General features: G+C 37.1%; 1 protein-coding gene across 1 annotated transcript in view; it reads left to right on the forward strand.

Moving 5' to 3' along the window:
• Positions 1–3,434: 3,434 nt before the first annotated feature.
• MCMDC2 (minichromosome maintenance domain containing 2) overlaps positions 3,435–12,885 on the forward strand; it is a 37,549-nt gene continuing 28,098 nt past the window's right edge. Inside the window, exons 1-7 of the mRNA XM_007448486.1 lie at positions 3,435–3,632; positions 3,720–3,850; positions 3,928–3,987; positions 5,827–6,022; positions 6,637–6,759; positions 6,880–6,984; positions 11,493–11,618. Of these exons, the coding sequence (XP_007448548.1) occupies positions 3,539–3,632; positions 3,720–3,850; positions 3,928–3,987; positions 5,827–6,022; positions 6,637–6,759; positions 6,880–6,984; positions 11,493–11,618 (835 nt within the window). The 5' untranslated portion in view covers positions 3,435–3,538. The remainder of the gene's footprint in view (positions 3,633–3,719; positions 3,851–3,927; positions 3,988–5,826; positions 6,023–6,636; positions 6,760–6,879; positions 6,985–11,492; positions 11,619–12,885) is intronic.

Here is a 12,885-nt window from a genome sequence, read left to right on the forward strand (position 1 = left end):
AAAACAGATTTTTTTTTTTTTTTTTTTGCGGTATGTGGGCCTCTCACTGTTGTGACCTCTCCCGTAGCGGAGCACAGGCTGCTCCGGAAGCACAGGCTCAGCGGCCGTGGCTCACGGGCATAGCCGCTCCGCGGCATGTGGGATCTTCCCGGACCGGGGCACGAACCTGGGTTCTTTGCATCGGCAGGCGGACTCTCAATCACTGCGCCACCAGAGAAGCTCGACAGGCAGACGCTTAACCTAAAGTGGTAAGTTTTATGTGTATTACCGCAATTAAAAAAAAAAAAAAAACCCATACCCAATAGCAGTCACTCTCCACCCCTTAAGCCCCAGGCAACCACTAATTTATTTTCTTCCTCTCAGATTTGTCTATTTGGGACATTGCACATAAGCGGAATCATACAATATTTGGCCTTTCCTATCTAGCTAAATCTTTTGCTTTACATAGTATTTCCAAGGGTCATCCATGTTGTAGCACATTATTAGGACCTTATTCCTTTTTATGGCCAAATAACATTACGTTGTATGGATATACCACATTTTATTTACCCATTTATCAGTTGTTTCCACTTTTTGGCTATTATAATACTATAAACATCAATACTCTAAAAATTCATATATAAGTACTTGTGTCAACATATGTTTTATATTCCCTCTCATTATCTGTGTATTATATGTAATATGTGACATGCAATTGTTGGGTCATATAAAAGAACTCTGTGGTTCTTTATCAGGGAAAGTTTTCCAAATTGTCTCCACCGTTTTGCATTCCCACCAGGAGAGTTTTTAGTAAGTTTTTTTTAAACAAACAGGTACACCCTTGGCCTGCGATAACAACAAAAACCGAGGGTCTCTATCTTTCTCTCAGTCCTTCGCCCTGCAGGGAGGAAGCACGAGCGACTCTATTAAAAAAGAGGGTGGAGGGCATGTCCGGGTAGTTGCCTTGGTGACCGGAAGGGGCGGTCCCGGCAGGCTCCGCGCAGCCCACGGCCGGGAGGTGCGCGCATGCGCGCGTGGGCCTGCTGGTTCCCGGGCTCCGGCTCGAGGTGGCGCGCAACGGGCGAAGCTCGGTGGGTGCAAGTGTCGGGGGGCGGGGTGGGGGGGTGGTCAGACACGCTGGGCTGGGGTCCGCAGTGCTGGAGGTTGCTTCTGAGGGTGGGACAGACCCTGGAGCCCAGGGTGTTAGGCCGGATTCGCTTTCCATCCACTTTGGTTGTGAGGTGGTTTCCTGCTGCCGCGGCCCTCAGAGAAAACACGCCCCGCGTCTGTTTCAAGGGAACCAACACTTGGGTTCTTTAGGCTGTGGGAAGACCTGTAGAATTTTATCCCGGTTCGCTTATTGGGTGCTTTTCCAAAGGCGTCCATGTGTTTTCCTCCACTTTCCCATACCTTGGAAATGCATCCCCTCCCAGGACGACGCCCGCTTTACCCAGGTGATGCCCAGAGCAGCGTTCTCTCAAGCCTTTTTTAAGTTCCTGAACGCCAGGCCCTGGTTTATGTCGCCCTAGTGCTTCTGTCTATCTGGATGTCCCGGGAGCCCGTCAGAGTCAGCATATTTCAAAGGAACTTTACCTTATTTCCCTCCTCTTCTGGCTTCCATATTTCCATTAGAGCGGCATCATCCACCCACCCTCACAGACCGGGTGCCATGCCCAGGGTGAAATCTTTAAAAAAAATGTCTGGAATCCAGCCTCTCCATTCCATTTCACCCCTAATGCCCTAGGTTGGGCCATCCATCTCCCAGGACTATTTTCAATACTTAGAAACTGATTACTGACACTTCTTCCTCTATTCCAACCCACTTTCCGCACTGGCGGCAAGTACTGATTTACAAAATAAAAATCTGACCATATTACTCACCTGTTAAAAACTTTGATGGTTTCCCTTTGTCTGTATAATCATCGTGGACTTCAAAATTTTTCAATCTGGTTGAGCTCCACCCAGCCATTTCCTTTTTAGCAGCCTCCCTTCATTCGGCCCCGGAAACCTTATGTTCTCATGAAGCACAGATGGAACGTTCTGAGCACAGCACACACTTTACGATCGTTGAGCTTAGGGCCACAGAGAAATAAACTCCGAAGTTTCTCTCCCCGCTCCCTCCCGCCGTGCGTCCCTCCAGCCCCCGCCGTATAATAGGGAGAAGGACAGTCTCATTACTTTTCTTTGGAAAGTGACGTGAACTCCAAGGAGCAGGGGTATGGATTCAACAGTGTGGGTCTGAAAATTAGGGGAAGGGGGATTACCTCTCTCCTTGGAAAACTTTCTCTTCCTCTCTTCACCTCTCCTTCAATTAGTGACATCTTACCTATCATATGTCACCTTTAAAGTAGAATTTATCACTTCATGTCTATGTCCCCACTGTATTAAATCAAAATGTCCTAAAACAATACAAAATATTATGACCCCTACACGTTTCGTTTATGTTGTTCCTTCTGTGCTCTCTAGTACATTAATATTTCTTTAATACCACGTAAGTTGTACAGAATGATAATTTTTTACATATCCATTTCCCCTCACTGTACTCTCTGAACAGTAGGGGCTGTATTTTACTGATCTTTGTATCAGTAAAAGTGCCTAGGACAATCTGATACCCAATAAATAGTAAATGCCCAATAAATACTTGATAATGAATAAATGTGATAGTCATTATTTCTGACTCCTCTAAATTGGCAGCCATTGAAGGCAGGATTCAATCTTAATCATTTTATTCCTAGACCCTAATACAATGTTTGGCATATATTGTTTCCAATTGGTGTTTGCTGTCTTTAAATGAATTTTATGTATTCCACTCTCATTACTATGGTTTAATGTTTTATGTTGGTCACTGATAGAAAAGTTAAAGCCAGAAGAGGCCTTATCATCTAATACAACCCCTTAATTTCCTACAGATGAACCAAGAGAGGTTGGGTGATTTACCCATAGCAACTAGCAAATGCTGGATCTAGATCCAGGTTTTCAGCCTTCTTAGGCTAGCTATACTTTGTTACTTATATTGAATTTGTGAAACAGCTTTTACCACTTTCAGTTTTTTAAACAATGCCTGCAAGGGGACCTCATTATCCAATATTAGTTTCAACAAGCATTTTTGGTATACCTACTCTGTAAAGAGACATTTGAGGCTCCTGTTCTTAAATTTGAAATCTTATGGAGAGTCTCATAACCTAGTGTTGATAAAAATATCATTTGGCAAGAGAAACCAGTTTTGTTTCCCTTTGAGTAGGAATTTTTTTTTCTGCACCGCACAGCTTACCAGATCTCAGTTCCCAGACCAGGCCATGGCAGTGAAAGCCCGGAATCGTAACCACTAGGACACCAGGGAACTCCCAGGAATTTTTTAAGTTGGAAATTTTACCTCATTTTATTTCACCCTCAATTTTTCATTTAATAGTTTAAACAGTTTTATTATAGATCCTTAAATGTAACTTTTATTTATTTCTAGGTGTTCCTGTCTTTTCTATGAATTTCACTCTCTGTAGTCTTCACCAGCAGCTGTGGTTTAATCATTCAATAAAAGAGAAGAATCATTAACTAGGAGAAAATGTCAAATCTAAAAATGAAAGAGGCAGCCCTTATCTATCTTGACAGAAGTGGAGGCCTCCAAAAGTTCATAGACAATTGCAAATCCTACAGTGGTATGTTCAGCAAAGTTGACTTTCTTTTAGAAACTTTAAAGTCCTACGTATAACTGTCCTCATTTTTATACTTGTGTATTTTTACAGATTCAAAACAAAGTTATGCTGTCTATCGATTCAGTATTTTAATAAATCCCTCTGATATTATTGAGTTGGATGCTGAACTTGGAAATCATATTTTACACCAGCCTTTAAAAGCTGCTCAAGTTTTTCAGTCAGTAAGTTAAAGAAAGAAATAATTTTATGCCACATGGAATTTTTGCTAACTTCTTTGGTTTTTTGTTTGAAATCACAGGTCTGTTTTATTGCTGTTAAGACTCTCTCATTAATTGAGCAATTACAGACTGAAGCTCAAGTAAGTTTTAGCTAAATTTAACAAAGAAAGCTAAGGCACAATACTTTCAAGATACCTTGTAAATAAATATTTTTATATTCATATATATTTTTTGTTTAAACATAGTTTCAAAGTTGAATAGATTATCTTACATATGCATCTTTACTTCCTGTTTTATCACTTATAACATTAAACATTTTTATAATAAAACATTTCAAACATACCCCCAAATAAATAGAATAATACAGTGAACCTCCATATATCTATCACACAGATTTAATAGTTTGCAATATTTTGCCATACTGGCATCGTCACTTTTTTTCTGAAATGTTTTAAAGCAAATCTTTAAAATACATTCTGTATTTCACCCCTACATACTTCGGTATGTATTAACCTCTAAAAATTGTGGGCATTTTTGTTATATAACCACAATGCCATTATTACCATTTACAAAAAATAATAATAATTCCTTGGTATCATCTAATATCCAGTCCATATTGAAATTTACCCAGTCGGGGTCTCAAGACTGTCTCATAGTTGATGTGTTCAAGTCAGGACTAAAACAAGGTACACACATTATAACTGGTTCTTACATCTCCCTAAGTCTCTTTTAATCTAGAGCCATTTCCTCCCCCTCCTTTTTTATGCCATTGAATTTTTGAAGAAACTAGTTAATTGTCCTGTAAAATGTCTCATCTGGACTTGTCTGATTATGTTCTTGTAGTATTTAACTTATACCCCTAGACACCAAATTTCTGGAAAAAATGTTGGCTCTAAAGACTTGCTTAGATTCAAATTCAACTCATTTTGATGAGAATATATCATAGTGTCATGTGTTTCATACTGCCCTACCTTGGGAGAACTGTCCTATTTGTTATCCCGCTTTTAGCAATGCCACAATTGATCAGTGGGTGCAGATGATGTCAGTCTGATCCCTCCAATATACTGTCTCCCATCAACTGTCACCTAATGGTTTTTGCAGCTATTGATAGTCACTGCCTAGATTCCATTATTTCATTAGGAGTTTCAAAATTGTGATTTTCCTAATTTTAGCAAACTTTCTATATTTATTAGCTGAAACTATCCTGTAAGAGAGGTTTTTCCTCTCATCAACTATTTGGTTACCCTGCAGTACAATTTGTACAGGAAAAGCAGAAGAAATGTTTGATTCTTTCCATCTATAAATTTTCAGAATGATGAGTTGAAATATAACAGCATCTAATGATGGCCAATATTTTTTGTTTGTTTTTCCTTTTTTAAATTATGAGGAATTACATGAATTTTTAAATGTATCTGATAGGTTTCAATGAATCTTTGTCATTCTTTTTGATGCCTATATTATCTAACTTTGGTCATTGGGAGCTCCTTAAAATTTGTTCTTATGTCCTTTTGACACATTTCATTAGTTTTTAAGCCCCCCTAGTTTCTGTCACAAGCAGATGCACAAGGAGTTCCAACTGGTGTATTTTCTGCCCCGTGTAATCAGCCATTTCCCCTAAGGAGCTCTGGTTCCTTTTCGTGAGAAATTATATTTAGAGATCTGGGCACTAGAAGTGTTTGTTGCTATTGAGTTGTCATTGTTTTATAAATAAGTCTTTTCAGTGAATATAGCGATAAATGTGTATTTTTAAAGAAAAATGAGTTCATAATGATATTTTCAATTAAAATATAAGATTATAAGGATTTTGCATCTTTAATTTTATATTTAAATCACTTTTCTCTTAATGCTCAAAAGATTGTTTCCTAATACTACTAACAAATTATTTGTTTGATTTAACCTACAAATATACTTACTATATTGTAATGCAAGTTCAATTGGATCTGCAATTTTTATTAATACTATTTTTGTGTTCTTATTAGATTAATATACTGCTGAAGTTAACACATTTACCTCCTCTGCCAAGTTATAGTCTTGATCTTTGTGAGTTTCCGCTTGATTATACATCTCAAAGATTTTATATGATGCAAGGAATTGTGATTGCAATGACAACTGTAACCAAGTATACACAAGGTGCAAGATTTCTTTGTTCAGATGAAGCATGCCCTCTTTCAAAAGGTAAATATTAAAATGTAAAATCAAAGCAATTTATTGTTTAATCTTAAATCATGTTTACAATTAGTTAAAAAACATTCACAGCATAGAAAGAATGGAGTAAAATTAGGTGTCTCCTAATGTTTACAAGTCTACTTTGCATAATCTTGAAGTTCGTTCTTTCTTCCACACCTCTCTCCCCTATAATTTAACAGATGCTCTTGTGTTGCTGAAGTACTTGTTTTTCTCATACACTGTTTCATGACTGTTCGTGCTGTTCCCTCTCCATGTAACGTCCTCTCTCAACCCTTTGGCTTAACTTCCAGGACATTGTTTCCATTCATCCCCACCTCTTATTGGGTTGGATGACTCTCCTCTCTTCTCTCTGAACACTTTGTATATGAATACTGCATATTGAAATTATCTGTTTCTTATTGCCACCTATAGAAATTGTGTGCTTAAGTATCCATATCACCAGTGCCTGGCAAGAAATAGCCATGCAATAAATGTTAATTGAACTGCTATGAACCCACATGCAAAACTGATTTAATTGTATGTTGAATTAGATTCATTTTAAAGGATTGAAAATGGAAAGCTAAATCTGAAGGCAAATTTAGCTTAACTCTGTTTTCTTTCAGGATTTCAGTATATAAGAGTGCACGTACCTGGTGCTACAGAGTCTGCAACAGTAAGAAATGACTTTTTGTGTAATCTATGTTCATCTTCACTTCAAGAAGACAGAAAATTTAGAGTACTTGGTGGTAAAAAATGCATTTACATTTTACAATTACAATTTTTAAAATAATGTCTGATATTTTAATGTGGAAATTAAATTGAATATATATTCTAATAACTGATTCTTATTTACTCTTTGCCTTAAGATAAACAGATAGTTGAAATAATTCCCACAAAGGCACTTCGTGCTTTTCAAGGATATTCTAACAACCAGCCATTTAGGTTTCAATCTCTCACAATCTTCCTCAGAGGTAAGTTCTATTTGCACTAAAATATATAAACTATATAATTGACTTGTTTATGCTTATATATTATAAATGGTACTTCAAAAGCTTGAAAATAATAGGTCTTCTCTTTCTTGAGTATTTTAAAGAGTCATATTTAGCTAATGTAGCAATTATTCATTCAGTCATGCAACATTCACTTAAGATATTAGCACCTGCTATGTCTCAAGCACTATGCTAAGTCTCAGGGTCACAATTATTTACAGTAATAATCTCCCATTATTGTATGTGTATGTCTTATATAAATATTGGAGTTATTGTTTTAAACTATAAGCTTCAGGAAGGTAGGGACTTGGGTTTTTTACTGCACATAGTAAAAACTCAATAAATATTTGTTAAATAAATGAATGAGCATCGACATATGATTAACTGTTGAGAAATGCATGGGTAAAGACCTGTGAGTAGACAGATTCTGCCATAAAGGAGGAAATCATTATCAGTATCAATCACCCATGGAAGAGTGAGTCGTTGTTGAGAAGCCAGAACTGTGAAAATGAGGATGGGGTTCAATCTCTTTTCTTGGGCTAAAATTGGAAGAATTAAACTTTTTGTAAAGAGAGATCTTGAATGTCAGCCATGTGTAGGAAACTCAAGGGTTAGAAAGCAGAGACTCAAACAAGAAGTCTTTTCACCATGGCCTGGCAAGGACAAGGCAGGCATATAAGCCCAGATGATAATAGGTAATTTTTAATATCAATTACTATGTGCCAGGCACTTTTACATATATTAACTCATTTAGTCACAGCAACTCTTTCAAGTAGGTTCTATTGTTATCTCCATTTTACAATGTAGAAATGGGCACACAGAGAAGTTAAGTAACTTTTCCAAGGTTATACAGCTAGTACATGGCACAGCCATGATTCAAACTCAGGCATTCTAGCTTCAAAGTCTATGATTTTAACTACTTAATTCTATTATATACAAACCATACATTACAATATAGAAATATAAGTGACTATCCAACTTGTATTTTAGTAGAAAACCCTTTCTTCTAATAAACTCTTAATAGAACCCAAATACATTTTTATTTTTTTTTAATTTTTATTTTTTTTGCGGTACGTGGGCCTCTCACTGTTGTGGCCTCTCCCGTTGTGGAGCACAGGCTCCGGACTCGCAGGCTCAGTGGCCATGGCTCACGGGCCTAGCCGCTCCGCGGCATGTGGGATCTTCCCGGACCGGGGCACGAACCCGTGTCCCCTGCATCGGCAGGCGGACTCTCAACCACTGCGCCACCAGGGAAGCCCCCAAATACATTTTTAAAAGTTAAACTAATAAAAGCAGGCCTTTGGGGGTTTTCAGCAGAGATACCCAGACTTCCCAGCCTCCTAGCCTTCCTCATGACCCTTTCTTGACTTCAGGACACATCCACCAAACTGTAAGATTCCAAGGAACAGTTGAAAAATGATTTGCTTTAATTGTCTCCGTGTAATTCATACTGTATCCTTCAGGTGGGGTGGGGCAGGGGGAATGTTTGTTTATTTGGTTTGGGGTTTTTATTTTCTCAAATCTTGGGGCTGATTCTTCCCATCTAGTTCTACAGGGTATATCAATATGCTCTCCGGCTCTAAAAGAGAGAGAGAGACAGAGAGATAGAGAGAGAAACAGGCAGGAGGAAAGAAATGGAGATCAGTGTTTGATCACAGAGGGAAGTTAATGCTTGCTCCTCCTTGTAAGCCTTTCTTTCATAGTTTTACAACCATCCAAATTCTAACTGTATAATGGAGGATCAAGATTTTTAGTGTATGTTTTTTAGAATAAATTTTGAACTTGTGCAAAAGCTTTGCTCAGTCTGTAGAGGTGAGAGAGGAACCTAGTAAAGTGTCTTTTGGGTAGACTTTATTTATTTTGATTCAAAAGAGTTTATTTGTATTACAAATGGATACATTTTCATTGACGGTATTTGTTTTTCTTTTTTTTTTTAATTAATTTTTGTTGGAGCATAGTTGCTTTACAATGTTGTGTTAGTTTCTACTATACAGCAAAATGAATCAGCTATACATATACATGTATCCCCTCTTTTTTGGATTTCCTTCCCATTTAGGTCACCACAGTGCATTAAGTAGAGTTCCCTGTGTTGGGTAGACTTTAGACATGGGCAGACCCAGATGGGAATTTCAGTTCTGCTACTTAACTACTTAGCCTGGTGCAAATCACTTAACCTCTCAGTTTCTTCATATATAAAGTGGGGATAACAATATCTGTCTTATAGTTTACAATCAGATAATGTGTATAAAAGTGACTTGCCTATATTATAGACTGTGAATAATACTTTTTAAAATGATTTTCTTCCCAAATGAAATTATTACTTATAAGGTCATTTTTATTAACATCTCTTGTCATTTAATGGAAAGATGTTTCATTTTAAACACAATGATCTTGTTTTGTATTTTGACTATTATAGGAGACTATCTAGTTGCTATGTCACATGCTTCTTGAAGTTAATTCATCACCTATAAGTATCAAAATTTATCAGCAATAAAATTTTATCAATTTATATTATTAATGCCACGCAATATACATAGTTTACTAAACAAAAGTAACTACTTAGAAACTAACTGAACTACTAAGTTGTTGCTGGTTTTATTTGTTTTTAATTTTATATTGGAGTATAGTTGATTAACAATGTTGTGATAGTTGCAGGTGTACAGCAAAGTGATTCTGCTATACATACACATGTATCTATTCTTTTTCAAATTCTTTTCCCATTTAGGTTGTTACATAATATTAAGCAGAGTTCCCTGTGTTATACAGTAGGTCCTTGTTGGTTATCCATTTTAAATACAGCAGTGTGTACATGCCAATCCCACACTCCTTAACTATCCCTTCTCCTACTACGTCACCCCTGGTAGCCATAAGTTTGTCCTCTAAGTCTGTGAGTCTGTTTCTGTTTTGTAAATAAATTCATTAGTATCATTTCTTTTTAGATTCCACATATAAGCAATATCATATGATAGTTCTCTTTCTCTGTCAGACTTACTTCATTCAGTATGACAATCTCCAGGTCCATCCATGTTGCTGCAAATGACATTATTTCACTCTTTTTAATGGCTGAGTAATATTCCATTGTATATATGTATCACATCTTCTTTATCCATTCCTCTTTCAATGGACATTTAGGTTGCTTCCATGTCTTGGCTATTGTAAACAGTGCTGCAATGAACATTGGAGTGCATGCATCCTTTTGGACCATGTTTCTCTCCAGATATATGCCCAGGAGTGGGATTGCAGGATCATATGGTAGTCCTATTATTAGTTTTTTAGGGAACCTCCATACTGTTCTCCATAGTGGTTGTACCAATTTACATTCCCACCAGCAGTGTAGGAGGGGTCCCTTCTCTCCATACCCTCTCCAGCATTTGTTGTTTGTGGATTTTTTTGATGATAGGCATTCAGACTGGTGTGAGGTGGTATCTCATTGTAGTTTTGATTTGCATTTCTCTAATAATTAGCAATGTTAAACATCTTTTCATGTGCTTCTTGGCCATCTGTATGTCTTCTTTGAAGAAATGTCTATTTAGGTCTTGTGCACATTTTTTGATTGGGTTGTTTGTTTTGATGATATTAAGCTGCATGAGCTGTTTGTAAATTTTGGAGACTAATCCCTTGTCAGTCACATCATTTGCAAATATTTTCTCCCATTCTGTGGGTTGTCTTTTCATTTTGTTTATGGTTTATTTTGCTGTGCAAAAGCTTTTGAGTTTAATTAGGTCCCATTTGTTTATTTTTGTTTTTATTTCCATTACTCTGGGAGATGGATCGAAAAAGATATTGCTGTGATTTATGCCAGAGAGTGTTCTGCCTATGTTCTCCTCTAAGAGTTTTATAGTGTCCAGTCTCATATTTAGGTCTTTAATCCATTCTGAGTTTATTTTTGTGTATGGTGTTAAAGAATGTTCTAATTTCATTTATGTATATGTAGCTGTCCAGTTTTTCCAGCACCATTTACTGAAGAGACTGTCTTTCCTCCATTGTATAGTCTTATCTCCTTTGTCATAGATTAAGTGACCATAGGTGCATGGGTTTATGTCTGGGCTTTCTATCCTGTTCCATTGATCTATATTTCTATTTTTGTGCCAGTACCATACTGTTTTGATGACTAGAGCTTTGTAGCATAGTCTGAAGTCAGGAAGCCTGATTCCCCCAGCTCTGTTTTTCTTTCTCAAGATTGCTTTGGCTATTTGGGGTCTCTGTGTCTCCATACAAATTTTAAGATTCTTTGTTCTAGTTCTGTGAAAAATGCCACTGGTAATTTTATAGGGATTGTGTTGAATATGTAGATTGCCTTGGTTAGTATAGTCACTTTGACAGTATTGTTATTAATGCCACTCAATATGCGTATTATACTAAACAAAAGTAAATACTTAGCAACTAATTGAACTACTGAATTGTTACTGGTTTTAGATCTTTGAACCATATGATCATGCAAAAGTTTTGTTTAGTAAATAGTTATTTTCTTTTGTGTTTAACAATTTTAGATGAATTAGTGAATGAAATGAATATAGGAAATGAGTATAAGATTATTGGAATTCCAACCTGTGTAAAAACATCACAAACTGCTCTCTGTATAGAGGCAAATAGTATCACTTTTTTCAATCCAAAAGGTAAGAAAAATGTCAGTATCATATATTAACAAATATTTAAATTTAAATCCATTTGTTCAGGAAATAAGTATTGGTTGCCTGTGTGCTGGACACTCTTCAAAGCACTAGGGATACAGTTGTGATGAGGACAGTCAGGGTTCCTACTCTTAAATCATATGGTAGACAGTCAATAAATCTGTAAACTAATTAATAAGACAATTTTAGATAATAAATGCTGCAAAGGAAATAAAGCAAGATAATGTGAAACCTTGCCCACAGGAAGGACTCCTTTCTCTTGGCTAAACCTTATTTAGATTTTTTGTGTGTGTGTGGTACGCAGGCCTCTCACTGCTGTGGCCTCTCCCGTTGCGGAGCACAGGCTCCAAACGCGCAGGCTCAGTGGCCATGGCTCACGGGCCCAGCCGCTCCGCAGCATGTGGGATCTTCCTGGACCGGGGCACAAACCCGCGTCCCCTGCATCGGCAGGCAGACTCTCAACCACTGCGCCACCAGGGAAGCCCCTAGATTTTTTTTTTTTTTTTTAATAATTACCAACAAGAAAAATGTTTTAAGATGCCAAGAGTTAGAGATTAAAGGTTTTTCTATCCAGCCCTTTGTTTTCTAGGTAAGTAACTGTTGTGGTCTGAGCAAAAGAGCCCAGTAAAATGGCATCCTTTTCCTCAGCTGAGTTTTGAACCAATCAAGAAATAAGACAAAAGAGAAAGGCAGTTGGAGGCCAAAATATCACCCTTATTACTGATAATTTCCTTGCAACCTAATTAAGAATTAAGTAAACAAAAGTGGAGAGCAGACCTACTCTTAACTTGGCACACAAGTATCTAAATATAGGACAGGCTAGTTAAATCTTAAATAATGAAGTTAGATTTTTTTTTTCTATTCCCTAGATAACCATCTGCAATAACAGAGGCCCAAGTTGAATTTAAATGCAATGGATTCTAGATACCTCTGCTTATTTTGAAGAGAAAGCTTTATTTATTTATTTATTTTTTGGCTGCGATGTGTGGTTTGTGGGGATCTTAGTTCCCCGACCAGGGATCGGGCCCGTGCCCCCTGCATTGGAAGCACAGAGTCCTAACCACTGGATCACCAGGGAATTCCTGAGAAAAACTTCTTAAAAGAATAAAAATATTGAAGAAAGGAACTACTAATGAACAATAGGCATTTTAAAGATATTTAAAATATTTTCTGCTGTGAAGTGCTTTAAGATTTACTGATTTGGTGGCAGAACATGATGTATATGTAGGTGAAGTGTGCTTTCTCCTGCTGA

This window comes from Lipotes vexillifer, unplaced genomic scaffold, assembly GCF_000442215.2.
Source record: "Lipotes vexillifer unplaced genomic scaffold, Lipotes_vexillifer_v1.1 scaffold815, whole genome shotgun sequence".
NCBI classification, from domain to species: domain Eukaryota; kingdom Metazoa; phylum Chordata; class Mammalia; order Artiodactyla; family Lipotidae; genus Lipotes; species Lipotes vexillifer.